Below are 27,985 nucleotides of genomic sequence, written 5' to 3' on the forward strand. Positions count from 1 at the left end.
GCTAATCTAAGCACTATATTTATTCTTCACTTATCTTTATTTCCCTTTGTCTCATTCTTTCAACCTTATTTCACCTCTTGTAGTCTATGCATTTTTGTAAATCACCATGAGACCTTTTGTTCTGAAATGGGATATAAATAAATAACACAGGCAGGAGATGGGCACAGCAGCTGGTTCTGTAAAGCATAGTTGTATTTATACGGCTTGCTTGTTTCGAGGTAATATTGTGCCCATTATTTCAGCTTCTACTCAAAATGGCCCTAGGAATCCTATATCCAAACTCATTTTGTAGTTATGGAAACTGAACTAGAAAGTTTGGGATGTGACCAGTGTAATATAGTAACAAAGGAATGACTACAACCAAAATTTATTTGTCAAGCCCCGCCCTATACACAAACATTGGGAAATGACTACATAATGACATGTTGGTAGCTTAGGGCCCAAATTATTTCAGCCCTAAGGTCTTTGGGTGAATTTGTCTCTCAGTAGAAAGAGCCTGATATAAACCTAATAATGCTATTTAGACACTTATTTCAAGCCTATACTTATTGCTTATCAAGCAAGTTATGGTAATGCTATCTCAATTATACATGTTAATGTAAGTAAACCTTTAAAGCTTAGTTTTAAAAGGCATACAGTATACTTGCCTTCCTTTTAAAAGGCATACATTTGTTGCATCAGGAATATACATCTCTAGTCTCCTCCTACCTCCCCCCCGCCCCAAAATGTCTTATTACATGAATAGTACCTGTACCTCTGGAAAAACCTTAGTGATTGATATTAATGATGAATTCAATAGTATAAATAAAATTATATGGCAAATCAGAATCTATAAAAGCAATATTTTGATATGACTTTATTATATGAATTAAATATGTCTGTGTAACTAAAGTATCAATTTAAAGATGTGAATGTTGGCTTATACTATTTATATATATATATGTATTCAAGCTGACTAAAATTTTGTTTTCTCTCCTCATTGTACTATGATCAATATTTTTATAGAGTTAGAAAATTCAGTGTCCTTTGTAGGAAATGACAAAAGTAAAGAAATCTGCTGGGGAATAGATAGTAAAGGGGGTAAGGACACTGAGTCACAGATACTACATTTCCAAACCATCTTTTGTCAGTACACTCATTTATGTAAATCATGCTGTTGAGATTAAGAAAAAAGCTTAAATTTTCTAAGCTAAACTTAGCTAGATTTTTTTTTAAAATTAATTTATTTATTATTTTTGGCTGTGTTGGGTCTTCGTTTCTGTGCAAGGGCTTTCTCTAGTTGCGGCGAGTGGGGACCACTCTTCATCGCGGTGCGCGGGCCTCTCACTATCACAGCCTCTCTTGTTGCGGAGCACAGGCTCCAGACGCGCAGGCTCAGTAGTTGTGGCTCACGGGTCTAGCTGCTCCGCGGCATGTGGGATCTTCCCAGACCAGGGCTCGAACCCGTGTTCCCTGCATTGGCAGGCAGATTCTCAACCACTGCGCCACCAGGGAAGCCCTAGATTTTTTTTAAAAGGAATTCCTTTTTAAAAAAATTATTTATTTATTTATTATTTTTTATTTTTGGCTGTGTTGGGTCTTCGTTTCTGTGCAAGGGCTTTCTCTAGTTGTGGCAAGTGGGGGCCACTCTTCATCGCGGTGCACGGGCCTCTCACTGTCATGGCTTCTCCCGTTGCGGAGCACAGGCTCCAGGCACGCAGGCTCAGTAGTTGTGGCTCACAGGCCCAGTTGTTCAGCGGCATGTGGGATCTTCCCAGACCAGGGCTCGATCCCGTGTCCCCTGCATTGGCAGGCAGATTCTCAACCACTGCGCCACCAGGGAAGCCCCTAAACTTAGCTAGAGTTTGATAAACATCTTGTCTCTTTCACAACAAATTCAGAAGAGCCATTGCTAATTCAGTGATTACCCTACACAAAAGGTGTACTTAGGGTAAGTATTTAGATTAAAATGGGACATATTTTAGATGAGACTGCTCAGGAGTCCCTCACATGCATACCCATGAAACCTCTCGACAGTCCTCCTGGAGCTCAGGCATTGCATGATGTTCTTTAACAGTGCTTATTTATTTATTTATTTTACTTTATTACTTTTTTTACCATACAGAAGCCCAAGTCATAGGGGAAACATCCTATAAGTTTATTTCTCTTTAAAAATACAAACCATTTTCATTACCTGGGGGAAAGATGTATTTTCTTATAACTTAGAATATCAACTACTTGGCATAGGTCAGTAAAAGTTACACTGGTATTTAGCAAGTAAAATATTATAATCTGGCCATATTTGTGAAGAATATGAAGAACACTTTCTAATTTTTATTCTCTTTCCATCTCTATATACCATTATAGAGATGGAAAAATATGTTCAGATCAAATCTCTGATTTTATCTCTTGAGGTGGACGTTATTATTGTCATTTCCCAATGGGGTGAATTGTCAAATGACCCACCCAAGGTCATGCAGTGACAGGGCTAGAATTAACTCATTCTATTAAATGCAATATTTTTCTGGTGTGAGCACCAGAAATACAAAGATAAATAAAATTCTATTCTATGATATGAAGAGCAAAGGGGCAAAAGGCCAAGAATTTACTCTGTATTCAAGACAGTTGTTTTAGAAAACTTATTCTTCCCTATACTGATTGTTTGAGATAAAAGATGATTGAAGTTATTATATCATCAACTGCATTATAAAGTTAAGGTAAGCTGCATGTATCCAGGGAAACATGAGCATAGCTAGATAGATGGATGAATAATAGAAAAAGATATAAATACACAAATTATGAACCTGAAACATCCAACTCAATCATGTAAAAAGGCATAATGTAACTTCATATTGACTATACTTCTTGATATATTTACGCTGTCATTTAGCATTTCTATGGACATGCTGATGGATTATATATTAACATCTTAGTGTTTATGGGATTATAAAAATTCTTTTAAAAGTTAAGTGGATAGGTGGAATGTTAGAAAACACAGTGTCCCACTCTTCTTAGAACTTGGTAACACGTATACATGAATGAAATGTATCAGAAAGGATGATAGTTTTAAAATACACATCCTTTCTCCAGATTGTTCAAAGATAAGAGTTTGCAGAGCAGGATTTTCTTTGTGTTATCAAACTGAAATACTAAACATGTAAATAGGAAAATCGTTACTGGTGTTTATCCCCACCTGACAGAAAGAGAGGCCATTTTTTTTCAAATGGAAATTTATTTTTGAAACATTGTGTAGTGAGTAACAATGCATTTTTAACTTAAATTTTTAATTCATATTTTACATACAGTAACATAATATTTGTTTAAAAAAAGTGTTTGGATAAAAGAAATTGGGAGAGCAGTGAATGTATTGATAATTTTCCAAACTATAGACAATGTTCAAGCCTTCCATATATGTGCTTAACTTATCATAAATATAAAGTAGATTGCAATGAAAAAACACCAATCTAAAAAGTAAAGATTGTTATTACAAAGATCAAAGTCAACAAATGCAAAAACAAGAGAGGAAAAAAATAGAGCAAAAGAATCCATGTTATCATTTGAGTAGAGGAAATTATCAATAAAAAGTAGAGGTCCTCAATATAATTTTGAACCTATCTCTCAGCCTTATCGCTATGTTATTTGCAGGCACCAGTGGGCATCTGCCCTGAGAATGGATTATTAGAACTTTCTGCCTATTTTACTAATTAATTTAAGTGGTATATAAGCCCCACTCATGGCAGAAAGTGCAGAAAGTGAAGCAGAGCAAGAGAAAAAGTAAGGCTCATGAAGTAAAAGAAAGAAAATGTCTTCCCTCAAGGATCAATATTCAATATTTTCTGGCTCTATGATACATAAATATAATTAACAATATTTTAATAGTAGCTACCATATCCCATTTGGAAGAACCACTTAGCATAAATAACATGTTTTAGCATTCCTGTTAACAACGTGGTTTAATAACATGAATGCCATATCACATACAAAATTCAAGGCAAACTTTTTTTTTCTGTATTTAAAAAGATGCTTCTGGCCAGCCTACAGTTATCATTCTATGACAACTCTCACAGTTTGTACCTAATGAAAAAGAGAAGTTAAGAGAGAGAGATTAGCCTCTGTGATTTCATGATCTTTGAGTCACAAATGCCCTATGTCACCTTGAATCTATTTTTCATTTTCCTTGCCTTGCCCTTCATGCCAACAAGGCCTTCTCTTGAAATCAACAGGTTTAGCGATATTATAGTCATATCAGTCTGTTCTCATCTTAACCAGCCAAGATCTGCTGTTTCTTCTGACTGATTGAAAGCTGGTGCTGATTAAGAACCACCACAAAAATTTGCTATACCCATCTAGGAAAAATAACCACCACTTTCTTTATAAACATTTACATAGAAACATCATTTACATGAAGTATTCTTAAACACACTTGAATATCTCCCCTGGATTCCACAATTTTAATCCTGAGTCAGAGTTTTATAGAATAAAGTCCTATCAAAGTTACTATTCAATCAGTCCAGATTTATGCTGTTAGTTGGTAATGCTTTTGCTGCAATGTATACTTTACCTCAAAATATACTGAGCAAATATTTGATTTGGCTACTCTGTGTAAATACTGCTTATCTTTAGGTATGTCCACTAACTTAGGGACATATTAACTTCATGATTGTTTTTACTGAACTGGTCAACTTGAAATAGCTGAAATATGTCTGCTAAGTAGCTGGAAATATTTTGCATATTTCCTTGTAAAAACTGAACATTAAAATACAGCGACATCTCATATATCAGGGTATTAGTCTTCTGCCAACTTTCAGATTTCAAGAACAGTGCTCAGATCCCAATAGTGACCCTGAAAAGCTTCTTAGAATCACAAGACTTTTGCTTGAATCCACATACCTTATCCCTATCTTGGGTTTTAATGATTTTTCAATAACAAGCAAAACAAAGAAAGACACAAACTTTCTCACCAGAAGATTCAAAGTAAACTGGAAGATGAATTTTAGAGAGAGGCACAGTGACAAAATTAGTTAAATATCACAGCCTGAAATTGGAGAAAGAAAAAAAAAAACCCAACATAATCTATATGCAGAAAGAATACCAGGATGCTAATTGAGATGACCCTGGGACATCAGGAAATTATTAACTTATATTTAGTGATTTCTGATTGAGCATGTAGGAAAACACAATATGCTTAATATAACTTCTATCCAAAATATTTTATACTAAAAACAATTGCTTTGGTGTTTCAAGGAGTAAGCCCTGGAGTTCAGTGGTATTAATGGTAATTACTTCTCAAAAGTTAATATGCATACAAACCACCTTGGGATCTTGTGAGAACATGGATTCTTGTTTAGCAGACCTGGGGGTGTGGGCAAGACTCTATATTTCTAATAAGCTCCCAGTTAATGCTGATAGTTTTTATGGCAAGAGTGTAGCATGCATTAATTTCGAGTAATGTCAGATAAATGAGATGTTACTGTATTAGATCTCAAATACTTTTTAAAATTTGAAATTAAAACATACTACTCATGTAAGTTAAGCTACATACAATTTGTTCACTTTGGAAATAAGGAAATAGCATTATAATAAACAAGTTTTAAAATATGAACCATGTAGGAGGGAAATAGTAACACATTATTCAATCTTTCAACCATATAATAAGCGTGCATGAGAGAATTTTATTGAAATCTGAACTTGGTCAATACTGTGCAAAATTTGAAGTGAGCTACATCTATAAAATACTAAGCCATAATAAAATTCTGAATTCTCTTAAATTATATTACTTCATCCTTTTTATATCTGGAGAGAATGCAACACACAAGGCAAGTTTGGGGGATTTTTTCTGAAAGGATATATTTTTTTTTCATTTCTGTTAATGGTGAAACACTGTGCTTTGTTTAATGGTGAAAAATCAAGACTGTGTTCTTTGATTAAAAAAATGGACCCAGGCGATCATTTTCTGGTCTGCATTTTATGCACATAAACATTATGTGCATTAAAATATTTTATGAATAAACTGGAGCTGGGAAAAGTGAAATACTATAATATGTTTGAAGCTATGAATTTACAGCCTTTATTGGCATTTCACATATTATATAAATTCTTGACCCTGCCGAATTCCTTTATACTGAGTTAGTTAATAAAATATTCATGTTCGGTGGCATTAATGTGAGACTTCTCTGATCTTACTATACTTTCCATACTGAAATTGTGGTTCTAGATGCATTACTGCCTATTTGACCCTTTCTTGCCTCAGGAAGCTTTTGCTCTGATGCTCCAAATAATTATTTAACTTCAAATGGCTACACTAAATTGCCTATTATGATTGGTATGGTTAGAGTGTTTACAGAGTGTGGGGCGCACACCAGGGAAAATTGTAAATGATATTTATAAAAGAGATATGACTTCAAGTGTTGTTTAATAGGTCAACATATACATACGAAAACTCTGAAAAACTTTCTATTGGACAATAAGGAAAATAGGCCCATGATTCTACATAATTTACAGAAGATCCCCACATTAACTATCACTCTTTGTAATTCAATCTTTCATTTAAAAAATCAGGATGGTATAGACAGCAACTGTATAAACCCGTTACCTGTAAAATCCTCTAATATAAATTTTTCCCATTTTTTATGAAAAGTAAAATTACATGCACCAAAACAAGTTCCGTGAAGCTAGAGATGAAAAGTAATCTATGTTAATCAACAAAATATAAATGATTATTTAGTAAATTATTTCTTCTTTATTAAAATGAAAAAAATTTCAAGGCCCAACAAAACAGCTAAATGTTTAAATGATGTTATATAGTGAATTGAGAGTCTGCCCAAAAAGATATTTGGGAAGAACAATTAGTTGATACAAATGTGAGTGTAAATCTGTCTCTTTTTAAACTTTAAAGCCTGTTGTTCAATGTTTTAGCTTGTGTGCATGATATAAATCCCATACGTTGGTTTCTCGGTGACAATAAAAAGGGCAGTTTATTAAAAACTGAAGTAAATATTAAAATAACTTTAAAAAAAATCAGTCACAGTTTTGTCATTGGTATATGGAGGTTGTTCCAGGGACCCATCCAAAGCTCCTCGTCATCTGACTGCGTGTGGTCACTATTGAAGTCCAGAACCTCCTTGATGTTCTTACTGTCAACCATGGACTCCTGTTCAACTGTGCTTTTCAGCCTGTTCCCCAAAGCCTTCACTGTCGTACTGTCAGTCCCCGCGTGGCAAGGGGCAAATGTAACCAGAGTTGGTCTTGTGTTCATTTTCTCAGTAGAAAATGGCCCCTTCGATAATGTGTTCAAGGGGACATTCTCCTCATGTGTCACTGCCAACTTGTCTAGTTTCTTAAAGTGCCTCCCCAATCGAACAGGGGAAGTAACTTTTAAGTTATCGGCGAGGCAGGCACGGCGGGTTCTCACCACAGAGCCATTCTGTGCAATGTATATATTGCCATTGATATTACTGTGGATTTTAGGATTGTGAAGACGGTTTCTCTGACATTCAGGAGCACTGTCTTCTCCAGCTGAGCTACTTTCATACTCTCGATCAACAACTAACTTTATCATTCTTTTTCTTGCCCACTGTCAAAATAAAAAAGCATGAATCATTATTAAAGGAATTAAAAGGGTAAAGATTACAATGCCTGCAAAATTCAAAACCTTTGACAGAAAGCTATCAAAGGTAACAACTCAAGAGGTAGAGGGAAGAACCTTTTTATTAACATCAGTTTCTTTTCCACAAATTCTTCATTGGTTTGAGAGCGTAATAACTTCTGAAAAAAGTTGCTAGGTTGGAAAGTAGACATTTCAGGAAGTACTTGTATTATTTTAGATCAAATTACTGCTATACTGTGGGGAAAAAAAAAGTATATTGGTTATATTTAAGAATCTGATCCATTCTTTGACAGTTGCTATACTTTTCGGGAAAGTTAAATTGAAAGGAAAGCCCAGCATTATTAGTATATTCTGTTCATGCTAATACTTCCATTCCCAATATTTTAAAGGTATTTTTAAACCTACAATATTGTAATTCTTAATTAATCCTCCATTATTAGCCAAACTTTTTGTATAATTTGATGCATTTATTCACTTGAAGCGTCCTAGTTTTCTGGATCATCCCATTTAAATATATGTTAACTTAAAAGAAAATATCTTCCCATCCTGCACAATTTATTTTGTAATACACAAAACAGAAAAATAATGATTGTAAATTTTCCTTTAGTAAGCAACTGGAACACAATGGAAATTTTCACAAATTTATTTTTCTTTTACCAATCCACATTAGAAATGACAAGGTGCAGAGGTGAAAAACTACTTGGTTATTCTTAAAATAGTATTGTCATTTTTGGGATATGTGAAGTACCAACGTGTTGCACTAAGTAAGCCATGATTTTGGATTTCCAGATATATATTTCAAAATTATTATGTTACCCAGAAAAAAAATTTATAACTGTTACAATTCAATTTTTTTTCTAAATCCACTTTAATTCCTATCCACAACAGAAAGGAAATGGTAATAACTTTTATTTTTTAAAATTTATATAATTTAACTTCTAATATTTGAAACTGCCAGCTATAAACCTAACTGAACATGTTCATGATATTTTTGATAATATGTCTGCCATTTGAAATGTACATATATGCAAAAGTAGACTTGTAGAGATCTCATTTGTTACAGCTTGTCCTAAGGATTTAAGATGATACAAAACCGCTGTATATATATATATAATATATATATATTCATATAGTCCATTCCAGTAGTCAGAGCATCACTGGCAATACATAATGCCACACTGCATTAACAGAAATCACAGTATGAAATATTAAATACTGAGTAACTGATTGCATGTCTTCTGAATTACTAATACAGGAAAGATCAGTCAGATTTACCCTAATATATTCTGATATACAAATCTGTTTGTTTGGATAGCATATATATTCACTTCTCTGGCATGCTTCTAAATCTTAAGTCAGATAAGAATCATGATCAATTTCCTCCCCTTCAAGTGTCATTTCAGAGAACACACAGAAGGCACTGCACACAAGAGCACTCATCACTGCAAAACTTTCACCTACTGTGATCTCTTTTAAAGTGCTGTGTTGTAACCTTCTGAGCTTGCTCCTGGAGACTTCTTTTGGTTTGCTCGCTTGCTTGGGTCATACTCTGGCACCTGAAAGCCCCAAGGACCTCCAGACTGACTTTCACTACTACTGCTACTCCTACCCGATTCTGACTCCTCCTCACTTTCCACACCTCCTTCCACTGAAGCTGATTCTGCACTGCCCTCCTCAGTGATGTCTTGAGATTCGAGGTCTGTGGGCTCTTCCCCAGGGGCCAGCTCACTTTCCTGTTCTTCTGCTGGGCGTTCCTCCTCTTCTTCCACGTTCCGTTCTTCTGGCTCTTCAGGTAGCTCCTCTTTTCTATCTTTGACTTTCTTGACCTCTTCAGCAATGGGCCTTCTTCTTGCAAGAAAAATGTTCTTCCTTGCCTTTTCTCCTTCTGACTCCGTGGATTCCGATTCTTCTGATTCAGGGGTAGAACTTTCTTCCTCCTCAGAGGGTGTCTCTGTCTCAGACTCCTCTTCTGTCGTCTCAGACTCACTGAACTCGGATTCCTCTTCACTGTATTCAGTATAGTCGCTTGAGGATTCCTCCTCCGACTCTACTGTGCTTTCTGTAGCTTCCTCTTGGTCCAGTGTTAGTTTCAAATAATCTTTATCTTCTGCCTCAAGGCGTCTCTGCCACTCTTCATCCTCAAGGTCAATGATGCCTCTTCTATCAGCTAGTCCTCTAACTTTCTTAAAAATCATGGGGAATATCCTGGCTCTCTTCCACGTCGTATATGTTGGCTCAGCTGCTGGTGGCTTTTCAATAGTGACAACTACTTCTTCCTCCTCACTAGGCTCTCTAATTTCAACTTTTGGTTTTTTAACTTTCTTTGCCTTTTCCTGAAAATCATGAAAATGCAATTGAAGTGTCAGCTGGGGAATGGTTATTATGTGACCGTGTCTCACACAAGTTAAGCAAGAGTGAATCTGCAGGCTGACAGCTTCATGCAAGTTATAAAACTGGCTTCATAGAACAATCACACAATTCCCTACTGTTTATCCCCACTGCATATAGATAGAAGGTGTTCAAGGAAATGTAAATTATTTTATTTTAGCTTATACCTTATAATACCAAAATTTAATGCTTTCTCATTTTTTCTTATTCAAAACTTATTTTGCACCTTAGATCAAAAGAGAAAGAAATAAATTAATCATTACCTCTTCCCTCTCCCATCCCTAGACTTTGATTAATAGTTTAGTTTTATGTATTTGCTTTAACAAAATTTTAAGCAATCAGGAAATTATGATAGCTTATCTGAATAGCTAATGTAAAATCTGACTATTTTTAAAATTTTGAACAGGGTAAAACTACAGTGACATCAAAACTTTTTTCTTTAAAATTTTTGGATAAGTATTCCAAATAAATATTTCAGGCAAAGTATAAGAATTTGATATAGATGAATTATGGTAATTTAAACTTAAATGATGTAATTCCATTAAGAATACTGGTGGTTTTATTTTTCTCTTATAATTAAAAGATTGATATTGTACTTTTTCATTATTTTTAGGTTTGCTAGACAATGTGGGAGCATTTTGTTTTGCAAAATACTTTTTAACGTATTTGATTATAATATTATCTTTATGGAATAACATTTAGGATTTTATAAAATATACATTTTATTGTGGCTTTATTCCAAGTGTTTAATGTTTTATAGAAATAAATAAAACTTATATAAAAATAATTTCTTTCTATAGACAAGGCAATGGAATGGTTAGCGTTATTAAATTGTTCTATGGAAATCAACTACTAAGTGAATAGGATTTCTGATTTTTGAAATGTTTTGTAGCCTGCTATTCAAATAGGGCTAAAAAATATTATTCTTGAAATATTAACATTACATAAAAAAATTACAGTAATTACCTCTTCCTCCTCATATTCCTCCTCAGCTTCGCCAACCACCTCACCATATTCCTCTTGTCCAGTTGGTGGTAACAAACGACGGCGACTTCCATATTGAGGCATTTCATACCTGTAACAGAAACTTACAACTTTAAGCAGTTTTTCATTTGATCTGTATAACCATGACTGATCTCTGTTTTCTTCTTTTTCTTCATCATTCAATCAACAGATATTTATACAGCACCTGTTGGGCTCCTTGTAAACTAGTTACAAAATCATAGAGAAAGAACTATAACCTGATGACCAATGACTTTTGCCATAATGGTACCCTGGAATAACAAGAAGAACAGTTATTTCAGATTTAAGTTTTAGGAGAGACTAGAGTGAAGAGAAAGGAATATTTTTCCTTGACTAACTGAAGAATTTAGGGCGCCAAATTGATTCTTTCTGAAAGTATGATAGCTTATTCAAAACATAAATTCTCTAAGTTTATAGTAAAAATCTGCTTCAAATATGATCTGTAATGGTCTTTATTTTCCTCTACTGTATGTTTAGAAAGCAGTTAACTTATGTGTGTAGAACTGACTTTTGAAATGCTTATTACCGGATTCTAAAGTATGTTTTCTTCTTCATTTCTCTTGGGCAAATCTTGAGGCTGATTGGTTAGATAAAATGTTAAATATCTCATATGAAAGAAATGGTGAATTCAGGAATTGAGCAAATATGTTTGACTTCTATTTCTGATTTAAATAATTTGAATAATTTTATTGCATTTTTCAAGTTGTAGCCAATATCAATATAAACATCAAAACAGAATTCAATATAGAAACATGGTTAAACTTGATTGAAGCTAAAACTAGATACATAACTCATTTTCAAAAATGAAACTGATGAAATGACACTCATAAAAATGCTAGTAATAATAGTCATTTAATAACACCTTATTATTCATAAAAATATTAAGATACTGGATAAAAAATCTGAAGATGTACCCATGCTCATAACTGTAATAATCTTGTCCATATTCCTGGCCAGGATCAATTCCAGACTCCATGGATAACTCCTATTATTCAAAAAGAGAAATCACATTTGAAAATAAATTCTTATCACATTTCAGCTCAATGTCAGATTTCCAGACCTAGTATTCGATGACTCAAAACACTGCTGTCAAAAAAAAAAACAAAAAAAAAAAACACTGCTGTCAAAATAACTTTAATTACAAATGTTAGTTAAACATATTCAAATATATATATATATATATATATATATATATATATATATATATATATATATATTTGGCTGTTAACTCTTTTACACAAAATTAAGTTATGCTATTAGAACTGAGGAGGGGGAAAGTAAATTTTGTCTAATGGTAAACCTGTTAAAGATAATGGATAAGCATATCATTTGTTCTTAGATAATTTTAAAAACTATCAATAGACAGTTAATATTTCAATCTATTTAACATATTACTAATACACTTTAGCCTTGAAGAAAATTATAACATTATCTTCAGCACTGTTTCATCATCCTGATAACAATTTTCTAGTATCTAGAGCTCTTCCATTCATCAAATGCTATTCTTATGAAAGGATCTGAAAATAATCATTTATACATTAATAAAAAATGTGCTAATGTGTGATATATCCCAAGGATATTTACACTTTAAAACATACTGCTAATTCTGAATTTAATTTTTTTTTAAAGAAATTTGTCAGACAATAGGCCCTTTCGAGGTTTCCAGTTTTAAATTCCAGACAATATTGATTTTTGTCACTCTACACTTATGGAAAGATATTTTTCCTGAGACATACATATAGAACTAGCTTTAAATAACTATTAAATTCAATTTCACTGTATTTCCCTCTTTAACTCTATTTTAACATTTAAATAAGTTGAACTGCCAAGGTTTAACCAAATTAATTTGCAATGAAGTAAGAAAAGGGAAGAAGGAAAACGTATAGGTATACACAGGAAAATGAGTGGATACTTATTTCTAAGATCATCTACTATTCATAAGAACTAATTTTGTTGATCCAGATATAGTATGAGTCAGGAAAAGTCCTCTGTGGACACTAATATATCATTTAAAAAGTGTGGAAATTCACAGCCTGAATGATGGAAATGGACAATAGCCTTCACTTGTGCTTTGTTTGGCAAATATCATTTTAAAAAAGTGATTAGTTGCCCAAATGCTAATCAGAAAATGCTGTTAAAGATCTGAGTTTTGATTTCTCTCAAAAAATAAAAAGATGGCAACACTGGGCTCATATTTTTATACTTCATGAATTTAGTTGGTGGTACTACTCCTTAAAGCAATCTTGTTTTCTCCTGGTTACTGCTGTATTCTCAACCACATTATTCTTTACATCTACACCCCCAGTCACAATAGGATGCCCCATCTGCTCTTTTTTTTTTTTTACATTGAATAAACTCTGTTCATTTACATCACTTCCCTAGATTTTTATAAGTTTGCAATTCGTCTACTAAATGTACTCTCTGATGAATTTGCGGTTACAAATACTTTGTGAATTAATTGCAAAAGAATCCAGTTTTGATGTTAAAAAGGATTCAGTTTACCCACAAGATTAACTAAAAGTGAATAGATAGATAGATAGATAGATAGATAAATAGATCAGCAATACCATGTTGTGTCAGGGACATGGAGCTCTCATATACTTCTGGAGGGATTATAAATTAGCAAAACCATTTGGGAAATGTTTGGGAATAATACCAAAGTCAAATATATGCATCTCTTTTCACAGAAATTCAATTTAGTTCAGTCTATGTGCCCAACATATATATGTAAAATTGTTCACCAAAATACATCATCTATAACAGCCTAAAACTGAAACTGATGCAAAAGTCCATGAGATAAGCACACTACTACATCACACAGCAGAGATGAATCTCCCCAACAGAATGATGAGCAAAGGAAGTCAGGTACAAAATGAAACATGATTCTATATTATCCTATTTATATAAACTTCAAAAACAGACAAGCCAATCTAGGTGTTAGAAACCAGGTAAAAAGTTTTCAATTAGCAGTAATCACACTTTGGAAAAACCTCATTGGCTACAATATTGCTGCTACTGAGCAATAAACGGCTCTATTTAGAAGGAACTCATGCCATTTGTGATGACAACATGAAATGAACCTTGAGGGCATTATGCTAAGTGAAACAAGCCAGACAGAGAGATACAAATACTGTATGGTATTACTTATATGTGGAATCTGAAAATAAAAAAACAAATTAAAAGCCAGACTCATAGAAACAGAGTAGAAAAGTGGTTGCTGAGTGCAGGAAATAGGGAGAGGTTAGTGAAAGTGTCCAAATTTTCAGCTATAAGATGAACAAGGTCTGAGCGTCTAATATAAAACATGGTGACTACAGTTGGTAACACTGTACTGTATGACTGAAATTTGCTAAAAGGGTACAACTTAAATATTCTCACCAAAAAAATAAAAATTAAAAAAAAGATAAATATGTGAGGATGGATGTGTTAGTCTTTTCACAGTGTATACATATGTCAAATCACCACAATGGACACTTGAAATATCTTACAATTTAATTTGTAACTTATACCTCGATAAAGCTGAAATTAAATATATGTATTAAATACTTATCTTGGGAAAAAAGAAGCTAGGTGAGTGGTTAGGGAAAGGAGAAATAATATCTGAGTGTTAACATGGAGGGGCTTCTGGAGAGCTAGTAGGGCATGAGCACGCTGTAAAAATTCATTTTGCTGCACTATATGATTTTATGTCTGCAGTTTTATTTCCAATAAAAATGTTCATTGTAGGAAAAGGTTTATTGTAGGAAGCCAATTCAGACCAATAAGAAATTGGGACAAAGTTAAAGTCTAAATTTGACTTATTCAAATTAAATACTTAAAAAAATACACATTTCATATTGGTAGGCTTAGACTTTTGAGGCATCCAAAACACAACGTAATTATACTGGTTTAAATGAAGCAAATAGGTCTCAGAAGTAAGACTTAACTACTTGACCAATGCATGTTTTATCTAATACATAGGGAGACTGAGCAAAGACTGCCAAATGATTTCAGTTGAAACCTAAATGTCCATCAATGGAAGAATGTATAAAGAAAATTGGTACATAACGGAGTATTATTCAGCCTTAAAAAAAAAAAAAAGAAAAAACTCTTGCCATATGCTACCACATGGATGAACCTTGAGAACACTGTGCTAAGTGAAATAAGCCAGTCACAGAAGGGCAAATGCTGCGTGACTTCACTTACATGTGTTATCTAAAATAGTCAATCTCAGAGAAGCAGAAAGTAAAATGATGGTTGCCAGAGGATGGGGAGAGGGGGAAATGTGGCGTTGCTATGTAACAGGTCTAAAGTTTCAATTAAGCAAGATGAAAAAGTTTAGAGATTGCTGTGCAGCATTCTGCTTATAGCTAACAATACTGTATTGCGAACTTAAAAATTTAAGAAGATCTCAAGTTGTGTTCTTACAACAATTTTAAAAAAAACCAAAGGTTTTGAAGTTGAAGTCTAATAACTTTTAGCAATAATGAAAAATATTTATGGAAACATAATGCGACTGAGTGGATTTCAGATTTTAAAATAATCAATTTTCTTTACAGACATGTACTTTTTCTTTTTCTCTGAACAGTAAATGAAACTCAGCTCTTGCTAGCTACAATATATATCTGGCATCAAATGACTTTAAAAAATACAATAGAAGGATAGAGCAACTGGGGAAGAACCCAGGAAACTCAATCATAGATTTAATCTGTCACTCTATAGTCTGTAGGGAGAGATAGGAGCTAGCAGAAGGGAATACTCTGAAGGGTCAGTCTTGGATACTTCTACCACCCAGAAAAAAAGACAATGGAGGAAGGACTTGGTGACCATGAAGCTCCTTAAGTCAGCCCGAAAACATAGTGGAATAGTGGCCTTTTTTGCTGTTCCACACAGTCCCTGATGCCAAAGGTGCTTTTATGGGCAGATCAAATGCTTAATGTTATTTTAAAAATTAATTTTTGCTGACCACACACACATAGAATTAACCTAGTATCTTATTGACCAAAGTATAAAAGTTTATACTGATGCAAACAAAACAAGAAAAATAACTACCATTTACTGAATTTCTTCCCACTATGTCCCAGCTGCTGAGCTAGGAGCTTATATATTAAATATTACTGCCAACATTCTATAAAAGATGAAATTGATGCTTAGGAGGATACATAGCTTGACTAAGGCCTTGCATCCAGTAACTGGCATTTGGATTTTAACTCTGAGTTATCAGATTCAACAGTTTATGGAGAAGTCTCCATGGAAATTTTTGATAAAATGTATAAAAGTTGAATATTCCTGTCACTCAACCTCTCAATTTTGGGGAGTAAATTCTAACCACAAAATGCCTGTCTTTAGCAAAGTTAAGATTCTATTGTTGAGAAATAGGAATAAAGGAATAATTTTTTAAAGTGGAGCTTATAAAATACTAAATTTTCCAAAGTAAGGAGATATTTAAAATTAACTTTAATATATATGCTTTTTATTTAGGAAGTATATACGAATAATAAATAAATAAATAAAAATGATATGCATTTATTATATAACTCCAAATATCTTTTTTCTTTTTGCAGAAGAACATGTCATAGGCATCTTAAAACAGACATGTGCCCAAAGGCAGTATTTTGAATCACATTTCAATGATTAAAGTCTGTTTATCACAACCTAATTTCTACCTTTGTGATTTCAGCACAGATGTCAGCGTTCTTTCTTCAGACTTTGCCTAACCTAAATCTGATCTCAAGAACAGTTCTGATGAATCTAGATTCACTAAGATAACTGACAGATCAGGTTCATGACTCGCTTCATTTAATGACTGCTTGTTTTTAATAGGAACAAAGGTCTTATTTATCTAACTCCCAGAGAATGAAGCTAAAAATTTGGAATTTCAGTCACCAGAAAACAGCAGAGAGGTGATTTGCTTGCTTATTTATTTGCTTAGTTGTTTTAATTTAAAAACACCTCTTCTCTTCCTTGTAAAATTATGCCATACTGGCAGCCACCCACTCTGTCCACATGTTAGATGGGCCTCGAAGTCACATAAAGTATTGTCAAGACTCAGTGAAGGTTGAAAAGAAAAAAAATTGATACCTCTGGTTTAAGGAGAGAAGGCCTCAGCAGTTGTTGTTGCTGCCAAAGGAAAGTAAAATAGAAAAAGGTTTAGAAAATAATTCAGGTGGAAAAAGTAGATTATCATTGAAAAGAGAGAAAAAAAGGCCACAGCTTAAAACTGGTTACCTTGGGTTATGATTTATTATTCATGTGATAGCTACTAACAGCATTAAATAATATTTTGACTATTAATGTTAGACCATAATTAATTAATGTGCTTTAATTTCATCATTGTTTTAATTAACATCAAAGCTAATAACCTTAATAAATAAAAATCTATAAATGATTTTTTGGTTTAAGCTTCATAGTACAAAGAGTCATTTATGGTTCTGAAGCACTTTAAGTATCACACAATTCTTTTTAGCAAATTAACCTTGTTTTAAATTGCCCCTCTTTTTTTCTCCCCAGTCATATTATATATAATCAGGTTCATGAGGAAGAAGGGTAGGGCACACAAAATAATGATATGGTTGTAATATATTCATCATTATATTTAAGACATGCTCCCCATTTTTCTTTTTACCAAAATGTGGATTGCTTGAACTCAAGCATTAAGCACGTTTTCAGAAATTCTTTTGTGATTAAAGAAATTGTCCTTCCTCAGTTTTTGCAGAGATCATTTCCCACTGCCCCCCATTTCACCCATATTTTTCAAAAAAACACAGTCTCTATTGATCTGCTTCATGATAATTTATACTTTAACCAGATGAAAACAAGATACACAATTCAAATTTTGGCTTCTCAACTTTTGAGGGGAATAGTTATACAACATAAATCTTAAAGTAAGCATTGGGAAAGCGGGCAGAGAAGTTCAGGGAGATAATCCTACCAATGAACCAACTGTTTGAAATGGCCAATAGAACAACTATTTGACTGAAGGGATAGATTTTCCATGATACAGATGTTAATGAGTTAGTGCAGTTAAGGTATTCACTTAAAGGGGTAGGAAGTTGGAATTAGAGATATTCTGATTCAATCTGTTAGCCGTTATAATTATTCCTGAAAATCAGTTTTTCTTAAATGCATTTATTTTGATTTACAGAAAACCTAGGTCGTATGAATTCTAAACTGTTAGCCAATTAGGTCATATGCTTATTTCATTCTCTTAACTGAAGAGCTGTATGCCAAACTATACTAACTTCTCAGTGATTCATTGATAGCACCACTTACAGTATTATTCACCAAATACCATTGGCCAGAATGCCCAGTATCTTCTCTGTAGACTGAGAGTCAAATTAACACAAAGAAAAGCCACAGCTTTCTAATAGTCTGACTTGTTTTTAACTCTTCAAAAGCTCAAGCTCAAACATGGTAGGAATGAGCCTTGGACTGATTAAAAAAAAAAAGTATCTAAATTAGAAACAGTTTCTAGATTAGATTTATAGCCTTAGAAAAATAAATTTGGGGGAATGTCACAATATTGAGAGATAATAATTCAGGAAAAAATAAATTTATCTTTGAAAAGTTCGGCAGTTGATCTTTGTTCACCCATTGAATAATAGACATAAAACCCCAAAACAAAGAAGCAACAAATATACAAGAAAATGAATAGCAAAGCATACTTATAAGTTTTGTTAAAATAAATGAAAATACCCTCATTTTGAAAGAATGTAAATCAGTCCTGCCTATAACATAAATATTGTCCTAATAAGCTTATAATGTAACATAACACCATAAAGCCCTTACCTCTGATGTATAACCTCTCCTGCAAGGCAGAAACGAAGAAATCAGTATTAAACATCTTGGATTTTCAGATTAAATAGAATTATAGATAAGGGTAATTTAAGAAAATCAGAGAAAAACTGAGAAGGTAAATTTTTCTAAAATGTTGTCTCAGTGAGAAATATATTTTGTGGCAGTATCAAGACAGGAGAATCAAGGTTTCATGCCTGCATTATTAAAAATAATTATCACTCCAGACCCTCATTCCATATGAACACCAAACCATTCACAATCTATTTTATCTCAATGGTGTATAATAACATACTTTGTTATGATCAGTTGTATTAAAAATATTCTACATCATGTCTGTCCTAAACAAGTCTTGATACATGTAAGATACTCATTTGGGGAAAAGATATGCTTCATACATGAAAAACATATTGGTACAGGACAAAAAAAAAATCTCCATGACTAGAACATATTCTTCCAAATGTTTGTAAGACTTTTTTGTGTCAAATTATTCTAAAAATAATAAATGCAAAATATTGACTAGCCTTTAAAGGTCAATTACATTATTAAACATGAAGTAAAAGAGTTTTTAGAGATATAATAGCCAAACATTCAATATTACCTAAAGATTATAAAGTTAAATGGACAAGTAAGTGAAACAGTTGACTATACTTGAGAGGGAAAAAAGCATGGGATCTTTTCAATGTTGAATGTCATTAATTATGAAGATTTTTCATTTATTATTCATTAAACACTTGACCTAAAATATAAAACTGGTGCTGTTGACTATGCTATATGAAATTAATAAACAATTGCAATGAAGATTTATTATGAAGACTTTCTAAAGTTCAGCAAAACAATCTGTAGAAAATTTATTTAAAATATTTCAAGGACTTTAAAAAATAAGTCTGCTTATTTGAATGCATCTTAAGTGGTTAAGGCATTGCTGATTGAAATCGTTGGTAATAATGGTAATATAGTGCTTATACGCATATATTGCTATCAGCAATTTATTACAATAGTCCTCCCTTATCTGTGGTATCTCTATCTGCTACCTGCAGTCAACCATGGTCCAAAAACATTAAATGGAAAGTTCTGGAAATATAAAGTTTGTAAGTTTTAAATTGCACTCCAATCTGAGTAGCATTATGAAACCTCACACCGTCCTTCTCTGTCCCTCCCAGGATATGAGTAGGCCCTTTTTCCAGTATATCCATGCTGTATACACTACCCACCCATTAGTATAGGACAGAAAAGTATATACAGGGTTTGGTACTATCCGAGGTTTCAGGCATCCACTGGGGGTGTTGCAGGGTGCTTATATTATATGGTTCTGCCAATAGGGGAATGATAATCCTAAAGCATTTAGAAGTTTAGACATTTTCAGCTTTTACTCAATTTGTATCTTTTAGAGATATATAGAGTTGAGAGCTCATATTTAGGTTTTAATAATGACTACTGAGTCACATATGTAATATAAAATATCCAATAAAACCTATACTTTATTTTCTAGAATATTTAAATTGCTTCTTTTCATTAGCAATATTTTCCATAACGTAGGAACTAAAAAATATCAATAGATGAACTATACTTTTTGTTGAACTATACTTTTTGAACCTTTTTGTTGCCTTTTATTTAGTTATTTGTATTGTTTGTCTTAGCTCAAAGGCAAAAAGTAACTCAGAAAAAGTAAACAACAGAATCAATATGTGTAGTTATCTGTCTGCTTTCAATTAACATGACTTCCTACTGATCCTTATAAAACCATTCATGTGATATTGATGCGTCTTGTTATGTAGTTTATATCCAATGTGTATTAATTTTTCATTTTACACCATTTGTATGTATTACTGTTTACTTTTAACAATAAGGATAATGTATGGTAACCTGTTTATGTCTTTTAATAAGGTACCTAATAATTTCTTGTGCACTAACTGGATCATAATAAATGCAGAATGAAAAAAGGGCATTCTGTTTTTAGAGGTTGGTTGTCAGGTTATGGGGGCTTAAGAGCTGTGGAGAGAAATAATATTTTGGCTTGTATACTCAAAGAATATTTTTAGGTCACATGTAGAAGATGTTCCAATTGACTTTTATGATGAAGGGAATCTCTAAATATAATGTGTCAGTAAAACACTAGATTAAATATAAAACATGGCAATGGACGTTTCATTTGAAAAGTGTAAGATGCAAGAGGGAGGGGGTATGGGGATATATGTATACGTATAGTTGATTCACTTTGTTATAAAGCAGAAACTAACACACCATTGTAAAGCAATTATACTCCAATAAAGATGTTTAAAAAAAAAAAAAGAAAAAAGAGTTCCCAGTCAAAAAAAGATACTAATAAATTTTTTAAATTATAAAAATGCTATAAAAAAGGACAAAGTAACAATTTAATAAGGCTATACATACTTACATAAAATTGTTATTTGGATTTCTTATATTTCTTTGGTAATTATTTAGAGATTTCATTATCAAAGAATTCTAAGGAATTATCAAGACATTTCTTTAACATTTCCAAGAGGTTGATACAAAATAGCATAAACACACACACACACACGCGCACACTTGCACATTAAAGGCTTACACAGTTGTCAATAATACCTTGTCAGAGTCCGCCAAATAGCACAAGTTCTCATGCATATGACCAGCTGCCAACAAAAACTCCAACTGAAGTTTTTCAGTGAAAGAGAGAAAAAATTCATGTTCAAGAACCCCAGGAAAAAAAATTACTCTTGATTTGGATGAAAAGAATCTGAAGTAGAGGAACTAATGAAAATAATTAACTTTACGTTTTTTATTTGATATTGTTAATTGGGGATGCCAGATCAAATTCTTGAAAAAATGTCACATAATATGAGTCAAACAAAACCAATGAAATGATGCATTCATTGTAGGGCTCTGAATCTATATTAATATACTTACAATGGCAATTATCAAGCAAGACTTTCCCTATATTTTGGAATTGTGTTTTTCTCTGTGCAGACTTATATCTTCTAAAATATTAAAGCTGAAGAGTATAATAAACAATTACACTTGTATTCAAAGTGGGGATTTCCAGTAAACAAAATTTATTCCATGTGTGAGATGGAAAAAACAAAGTAATTACTTGATGGTCCAGTGTAGCTTTCATTAGGACAGAAAGATGGTACTTAGCTTAGCTGATGCCTTTAAGAATTTAACAAGTTTAGCTCTAAGATGTAAGAACAACTACAACTACCGAAATTTCTACCTAGAGTATAATTTTTTATTTTCTTTGCCTAAACCAAAGAGGAAAGACATATATAAAACTGGTGACAGTTCACCAGATATATTCCACTTGATTTCTATTTGAAATTTTTATATTTCATTTACATGCTATAGGCTAAATTTGGATGATTTATCCATAGCAATTAAAAGTAACTAGGAATAAAACTGATAATGCATTTTTCTAAATTTTAATACATAAGCACGTTTTATACTATCGATAAACTTAATGGATATAATTTTCAACAATGAAATAATAACTGAATTCACACTAGATAAAACTTTGTAGGCATTTACTTAACCTTCTTTTGCTGAAACAGATGAGAATTTATTTATTAAACTGGAGATAAATATTTTTGAAGGAGAATCTTATGATAAAATTATAATTAAGGAGATGATATAATAATGTGAACAAGCAAAACTAAAGAGCACTTTAAACATTTGTGGGAACAATGAAATGTCTTACAGAAGTCAGCAACTCAAGATTTATTTCCATTATAAAGAAGGGAAGAGAAAGCACAATGAGAAATAAATAGAATAAGACAGCAATTGAAAAAAGTAAAAGATTTATCAAATGTATAAGCATACTAGGAAGATAAAAGCAAGCCAGAGTAAAGGGTGTTCTTATAAGAAAACAGATGTCTACATCTTATAGCACCTGAGATTTATTTTGGAATACCATAATGTCTGTCATCTCCTACATTTCTAGATACATAACATTTTACTTTGGTAGTATTTCTTCTTACCAAATACATAGGCTTCAAGGAAATAACAGAACATATGATATCATTTTTTAGCTTACTTGTAACAGTCTGCAGTTTTCCTGGAACACTCATATAAAACTATGATCAAAAAGTAAATGTAAAACTTAACATGATAAACAAACATTGGTTTAAGTTGGATATCTAACTTTCATGCCCATATATGCCCATTGAAAAATAGATTGAAATTACTTACTTTTTAAATAAATGTAGACAAATAATACTACTTCGTAGTTAAGAAAATTAAGGTAAATCTATAATATGAGTTAGTAATGGTGAGATTAATAATCTTTTAAATTAAAAATGAGGAAAAACCAGCATTGCATTGAGTTTCAAGTAAAAGAATGGAATCTTCTTTAATGTTCAAATTTGCCTCCACTTGAAGCTTATGGTCAACAAAAGAGTTGTCCATTTAAAACCAGAAAAGCAACATTACAGTGAAGTAGAATGACTGTGAGTTTGTTTTTCAATTCCCTCAACAATATTGTGCAAATTCTCCTGGTTTTGTTCAGATGTCATTTCCATATTTGTTGTCTCTGAAGGGCAACTCATTTGAAGTTTTAAGAGGTGTGCTTGTGGATTATTTTTTTCTATTTGACTGTACATGTTAGCTACTGACTTTTCAAGTTCTGCTAAGTTTTTTATATGCTTGAGGATGCCTTTTGGTTCCCTTTGAGGATTTGCATTACACACTGTTGTTGATGTTGACAGCTGTATCACAGTGGACTTCATTTCCTTGGCTGGTGTCACATTGACAGTGTGTTTAATAGCTGGTGTAAACACACACTTCGTGGATGGAACTGAAGTCGAAGGAGGCAGTGAAGAAGGAAGAGGAGGAGATGGTGGAGGAAGAGAGGAAAGCGAAGGTGGAGGAGAAGTAGAGGAAGGAGGAGGGGGACCAGATAGTGGAAGAAGTGGAGGAGGAGGAAGAATAGAAGGAGGGGAAGGAGGAAGACTGGAAAGAGCAAAAGGAGTAAGGATAAGAGGCACAGGAGGAGGAGGAGGAGGAGGAGGAGGAGGAGGAGGAGGAGGAGGAGGAGAGATTTTTAGTGGATGGGGAAGGTTTTCGAAAATGTCCCTTTTGGTTTCAAAAGTCATCATACAAGTGGATGCCTCTCTGCTAAGGAGTGCAGAACTTAAAATGCAAGGCATTGACGGAGAAAGTTCCAAGGAACAGACAGCAGGAGAAACAACAACATTAGGTTCTGATTTGAGTTCCACAGGTCTTGAAACGGTTGGCAAAGTGGAGAATGAGGAGTGAGACCAAGGAGAGGAAAGTGAAGAGTCTGAAGACAGAGATTGCAACTGTTCTGTTCCTTGTATAATCAATGATTCACTTTGCCTTATTTCCTCTTTTTCTGTTACATTTGTGCCTTCAGCTGTAAGCAAGGGTCTATTGTTACCTCTTTTGTTTGGATTGGTTCCAGTACTTTCATTTTCAGCTTCCTGCCTGTTGCTTTGCCTTTGCTTTAGAGCTATGGTTTCTGACCTATTGGGAAGTTCCCACATTGGTCTCCTAGGTAAGCAGATTGGCCGATTCCACATCCTCTGAATCTTTTCTCTTGGGCCCCTCAGAAACTCATTCTTGGCTTGCATTTTGGGTAAAAATGGCTCTACAAAATCTGTTCTTAGTAAAAAGTCCGAATTTGTTGGTCTTTGATCTGTATATTCCTTGTAAATGGTACTGTGGGTATTTAAGTCGTCGTCATCAGACATCAGTGTGAATTCTCTTGCAGACTTGGGCCAGCTGTTCTTAACAGATCCATCTACATGAGTCTGCTTGTGAGCCTCAACAGTATTGGAAGAAAAGTGCTGATGTTTCCTGTCTTCTGAGACTGATTTATTTTCCCTGCTTTGTTGGAAATGGTAGAGAAGGAAAAGACTTGAAAGAAAAGAAGATAATGAAATGTAAGGAAACAGGTTGTGACATAGCTTTTATGAGAAAGATGTTTTTATGGTTCTCATTACTACTTCAAAATATAAAAGGCCAAATAACACTAATCTACTGAAGCAAGCCATTACTTTGATGTTTCTGTTCTCAAAAAGGCAGGGCAGGAAAAGCTAGAGAGCTGTGAGCAGCATGAGAAATTTTCATTTTTTAAAAAATGTGTCAATCTGCACACTGATTTTTTTTTTCTTTTTTTAGTTTCCATGTGAAGCTTCCATGACCACACATAACAGTTCTCTCGCGTATAAATCACTGTTCTCCAAATTGCAGACCAGCATGTTGGCTAGTGGTTTCATACCCTTTGCCTTGTTTAAGGATGCTCAGAGCTGACTGTTTTGAGGAAAGGATCCTTAGCTGTATCTGATTCAGTACCTGTCCATTATCTCTCATTTTAGTAATTATGTCCTGGAGCTAAAAGTACTCTCCTATTTGAGATAAAGCTTGCAAGAGGATACAGAAAGAGCCCCTCAATTTTATGCTTAATAGTTTAAAAACACTATAAATATTACAAATAAGAAGAGGGGCTTCTGGTGTTTCTTTTGAACATGATATGGATCAAATTTTAGTCAAGACTCACTTTAATGAAAAGATATACTAATATAACATAGTTTTTATATCACTGAAAGATTTGCTCAGACATGGTCACTGAGTCATAGTGGCTGTGTGTCAGAGATAAAATTGGATAAGTCAAAGGGCACAAATAAGTGTCTCTAATGAAAGCATTGGGACCCTCTCCCCAGAAAGACTGGGGACTTGTGGTTTTAAACAGTCTGTCATTAGACTTTGCTCTCAAGCTCAGAGTAACAGATTTATTTTCATTATTTAATATTTACCAACATAGTAGAAATGAAATAAAAGGGAAATTTTTTGAAAAAAAATTAAAAGCCACATTGACACAAAGCCACATCCTAATAAAAATTAGGATGAGAGGTGAGACAATAAAATGATATATAAAGCCAAAGTTGTTATTGTGGCATTTGGCAAAAATACAAACTGGAAGAGAGAATTCTTACAGGTGGTCAGGACCTCCTGAATAATTCAAAAGTGGAGACAACTTGGATTAAATAAACAGCAATCACTTTTAAAACCTTAAAAAGTAGTTTTTAAAAATCAGGGTTGACATTATATAGCAGTTGTTTCTGTGTAGATCTGTTCTTGGTTTTCTTTTTCTTGGAAAGAACTGTCTATACAATGATACCACATCATTTTTGATGGAAAGATATCCATAAATATTTTTAACAAATTAAAAAATAAGGAGAATTTTGAAACTCCTTTTGCTAGGCACAAATACTATCAGTGGGAACACTTGTTTAAACTCATGCAATTTCAAGATATCAAGAGGGAATGAGGTATAGAAGATAACTTTCTTTTTAAAAGTAAATGTACAGTAAAAGATGAAGATTACTGTATATAGTCTAAAACAGCAGTTAATCTATTCTATTGCATCTTTTTTTTCTAATACCCTTGTATTAGAATGATATTATTTACTTACTTATGCCTATGTATCCACAGGAGAGAAAGAGAAAACATGTGATAGAAAAAAAGAAGTTTTAACTATAGTTAAATTGAGATGATTATGAAAATATTAACAGGAACTTGCTTTAAACACTTAATATTCATATCAAAAAAAGAAAATGCATGTATCTTATATTTTCTTTGTATTTATTCATATGAATAATTTTAATAATGCTTTAGATAAAATCATACGGAATTTATTTTGTCTTATCACATAAAATTACACCTAGCTATCTATCTCCTATACATAGGTAAAATTCACCTCTATTAAACGTGGATGACTTCAATTCTAAAACAGAAATTTTAAATGAGATTCTAAGAATTGCTTCTATGTCCTAAGTGAAAAGTTACTCCATATTGATTTATAAAGAAGACATAAGTATTGTTTGGAAGGAATATAGAAGTACTATGATGACTCTTACAGAGTAATTGTTGAATCTACATGAAGTTGTTAATTATTTTGTGAAGGCTTTTTTGTTTTTTCAAAATGACTTGATTTTTTAAAGAAAATATTTGATAATAATTCATTTCGAGATAGCTTATTTTCTAGTAATTTATGCTTAGAATCCTTGAAAAAGTTTTTGAATAGATAATTTAAACATTTGTCAGATAATTAAATGTGTAGAGCTTGACACTTCAATAAATACATATTAGAATTACAAAATCCTCTACTATCTACCACAATTTTCCAAATAAAAATAATCCCTAAGTGTTGCTATTTGAAAATTATCACCATCAAATATATGATTCCAGATGATGTCATAGTATACATATAATAATATATATCCCTCACTAATTTCAAATAAAACACATTCTACTTTCCACATAAATCTTTTTTTAGTTCAAACATGTTTTGCTAAATGTGGTTAACACAATCAAAGAGAATCAAATCTTATTGGCTCAATTCCTACATTCACCAGTAATTCAAAAAGAGACCATCATTTTCAACTTATAAAAAAATGAAAAAAAATATTTAAAGCATGAATCCTGTATTATATTATTACTCTAGAAGTAGCATGCCAGGCATTAAGTTCTTTTAAATTCAATTTTAGCATTAAAATATATATTAAAATCAGTTTTAACATTTTAAAAACTATTTTCAATATAACCTTGTATAATAGTATTAATACAGCTATAATATGATATATATGTTTAAAAACAGTTTTCCCATTAAAAGATACATTTCATAATTTTAGAGGCTTGCTTTATTCCTACTAGTAAATACTACAAATGTAACACAGTAGAATGTGTCTTAGTCCCTCAATTCCACCAAATTCCAGTTAATAAAATTTTCCTGGATTTAATTTAATCATATTCAAAATTGTATAATATCCTTGGTTGTTCTGCATTTCATGTTGATAGTTACTTTTGAAATTTTTAAAAATATAGACAAGTTAAACATCTCCAAAAGAAATAAGGGTTTGAGGGTAGCATCATTATAGAAACTATAAAGCTATGAAGTCTTTTAGCAATAATTTAAAAGACTTTCAAAAATGATGATTTAATATTGCTTAGAGATTCCAAATAGTGCAAGAGAAATATTAAGTTATATACGAGAGTATATACAAGAGTTATAAATATTAAGTTATATATAACAAGACAGCAGTCTCATTAGAGAGGAATATAATGAAAAGAATATTCCTAAGTGGTTAGATATTTAATATTAATTCTTTATTTTCATTCAGATTTTAATTATTCTATTTTATAACATCTTAAAGTAGTATCTTAGAAAAGTCTATTATTTTAGACCACAGAATTGTTTTT

General features: G+C 32.6%; 1 protein-coding gene and 1 long non-coding RNA gene across 12 annotated transcripts in view; one reads left to right on the top strand and one right to left on the bottom strand.

Moving 5' to 3' along the window:
* The window catches only part of LOC309642428, a 577,545-nt gene that overhangs the window by 529,385 nt on the left and 20,175 nt on the right, over positions 1–27,985 (top strand). The window lies entirely within an intron of this gene.
* PCDH15 (protocadherin related 15) overlaps positions 1,510–27,985 on the bottom strand; it is a 735,694-nt gene continuing 709,218 nt past the window's right edge. For 4 of the 11 annotated variants that reach the window (XM_082423608.1, XM_082423607.1, XM_082423605.1 and 1 more), the window contains one exon: positions 21,467–24,640. In XM_082423608.1, the coding sequence (XP_082279734.1) occupies positions 23,191–24,640 (1,450 nt within the window). In that variant the 3' untranslated portion in view covers positions 21,467–23,190. Of the gene's footprint in view, positions 7,553–8,030; positions 9,919–10,939; positions 11,049–11,910; positions 11,982–17,056; positions 17,096–18,763; positions 18,783–21,355; positions 21,422–21,466; positions 24,641–27,985 lie in introns of those variants that run through there. The other 7 variants (XM_082423609.1, XM_082423604.1, XM_082423610.1 and 4 more) reach the window with 7 other exon arrangements.

This window comes from Balaenoptera physalus (assembly GCF_965194825.1).
Source record: "Balaenoptera physalus genome assembly, chromosome: 14".
Lineage (NCBI taxonomy): Eukaryota > Metazoa > Chordata > Mammalia > Artiodactyla > Balaenopteridae > Balaenoptera > Balaenoptera physalus.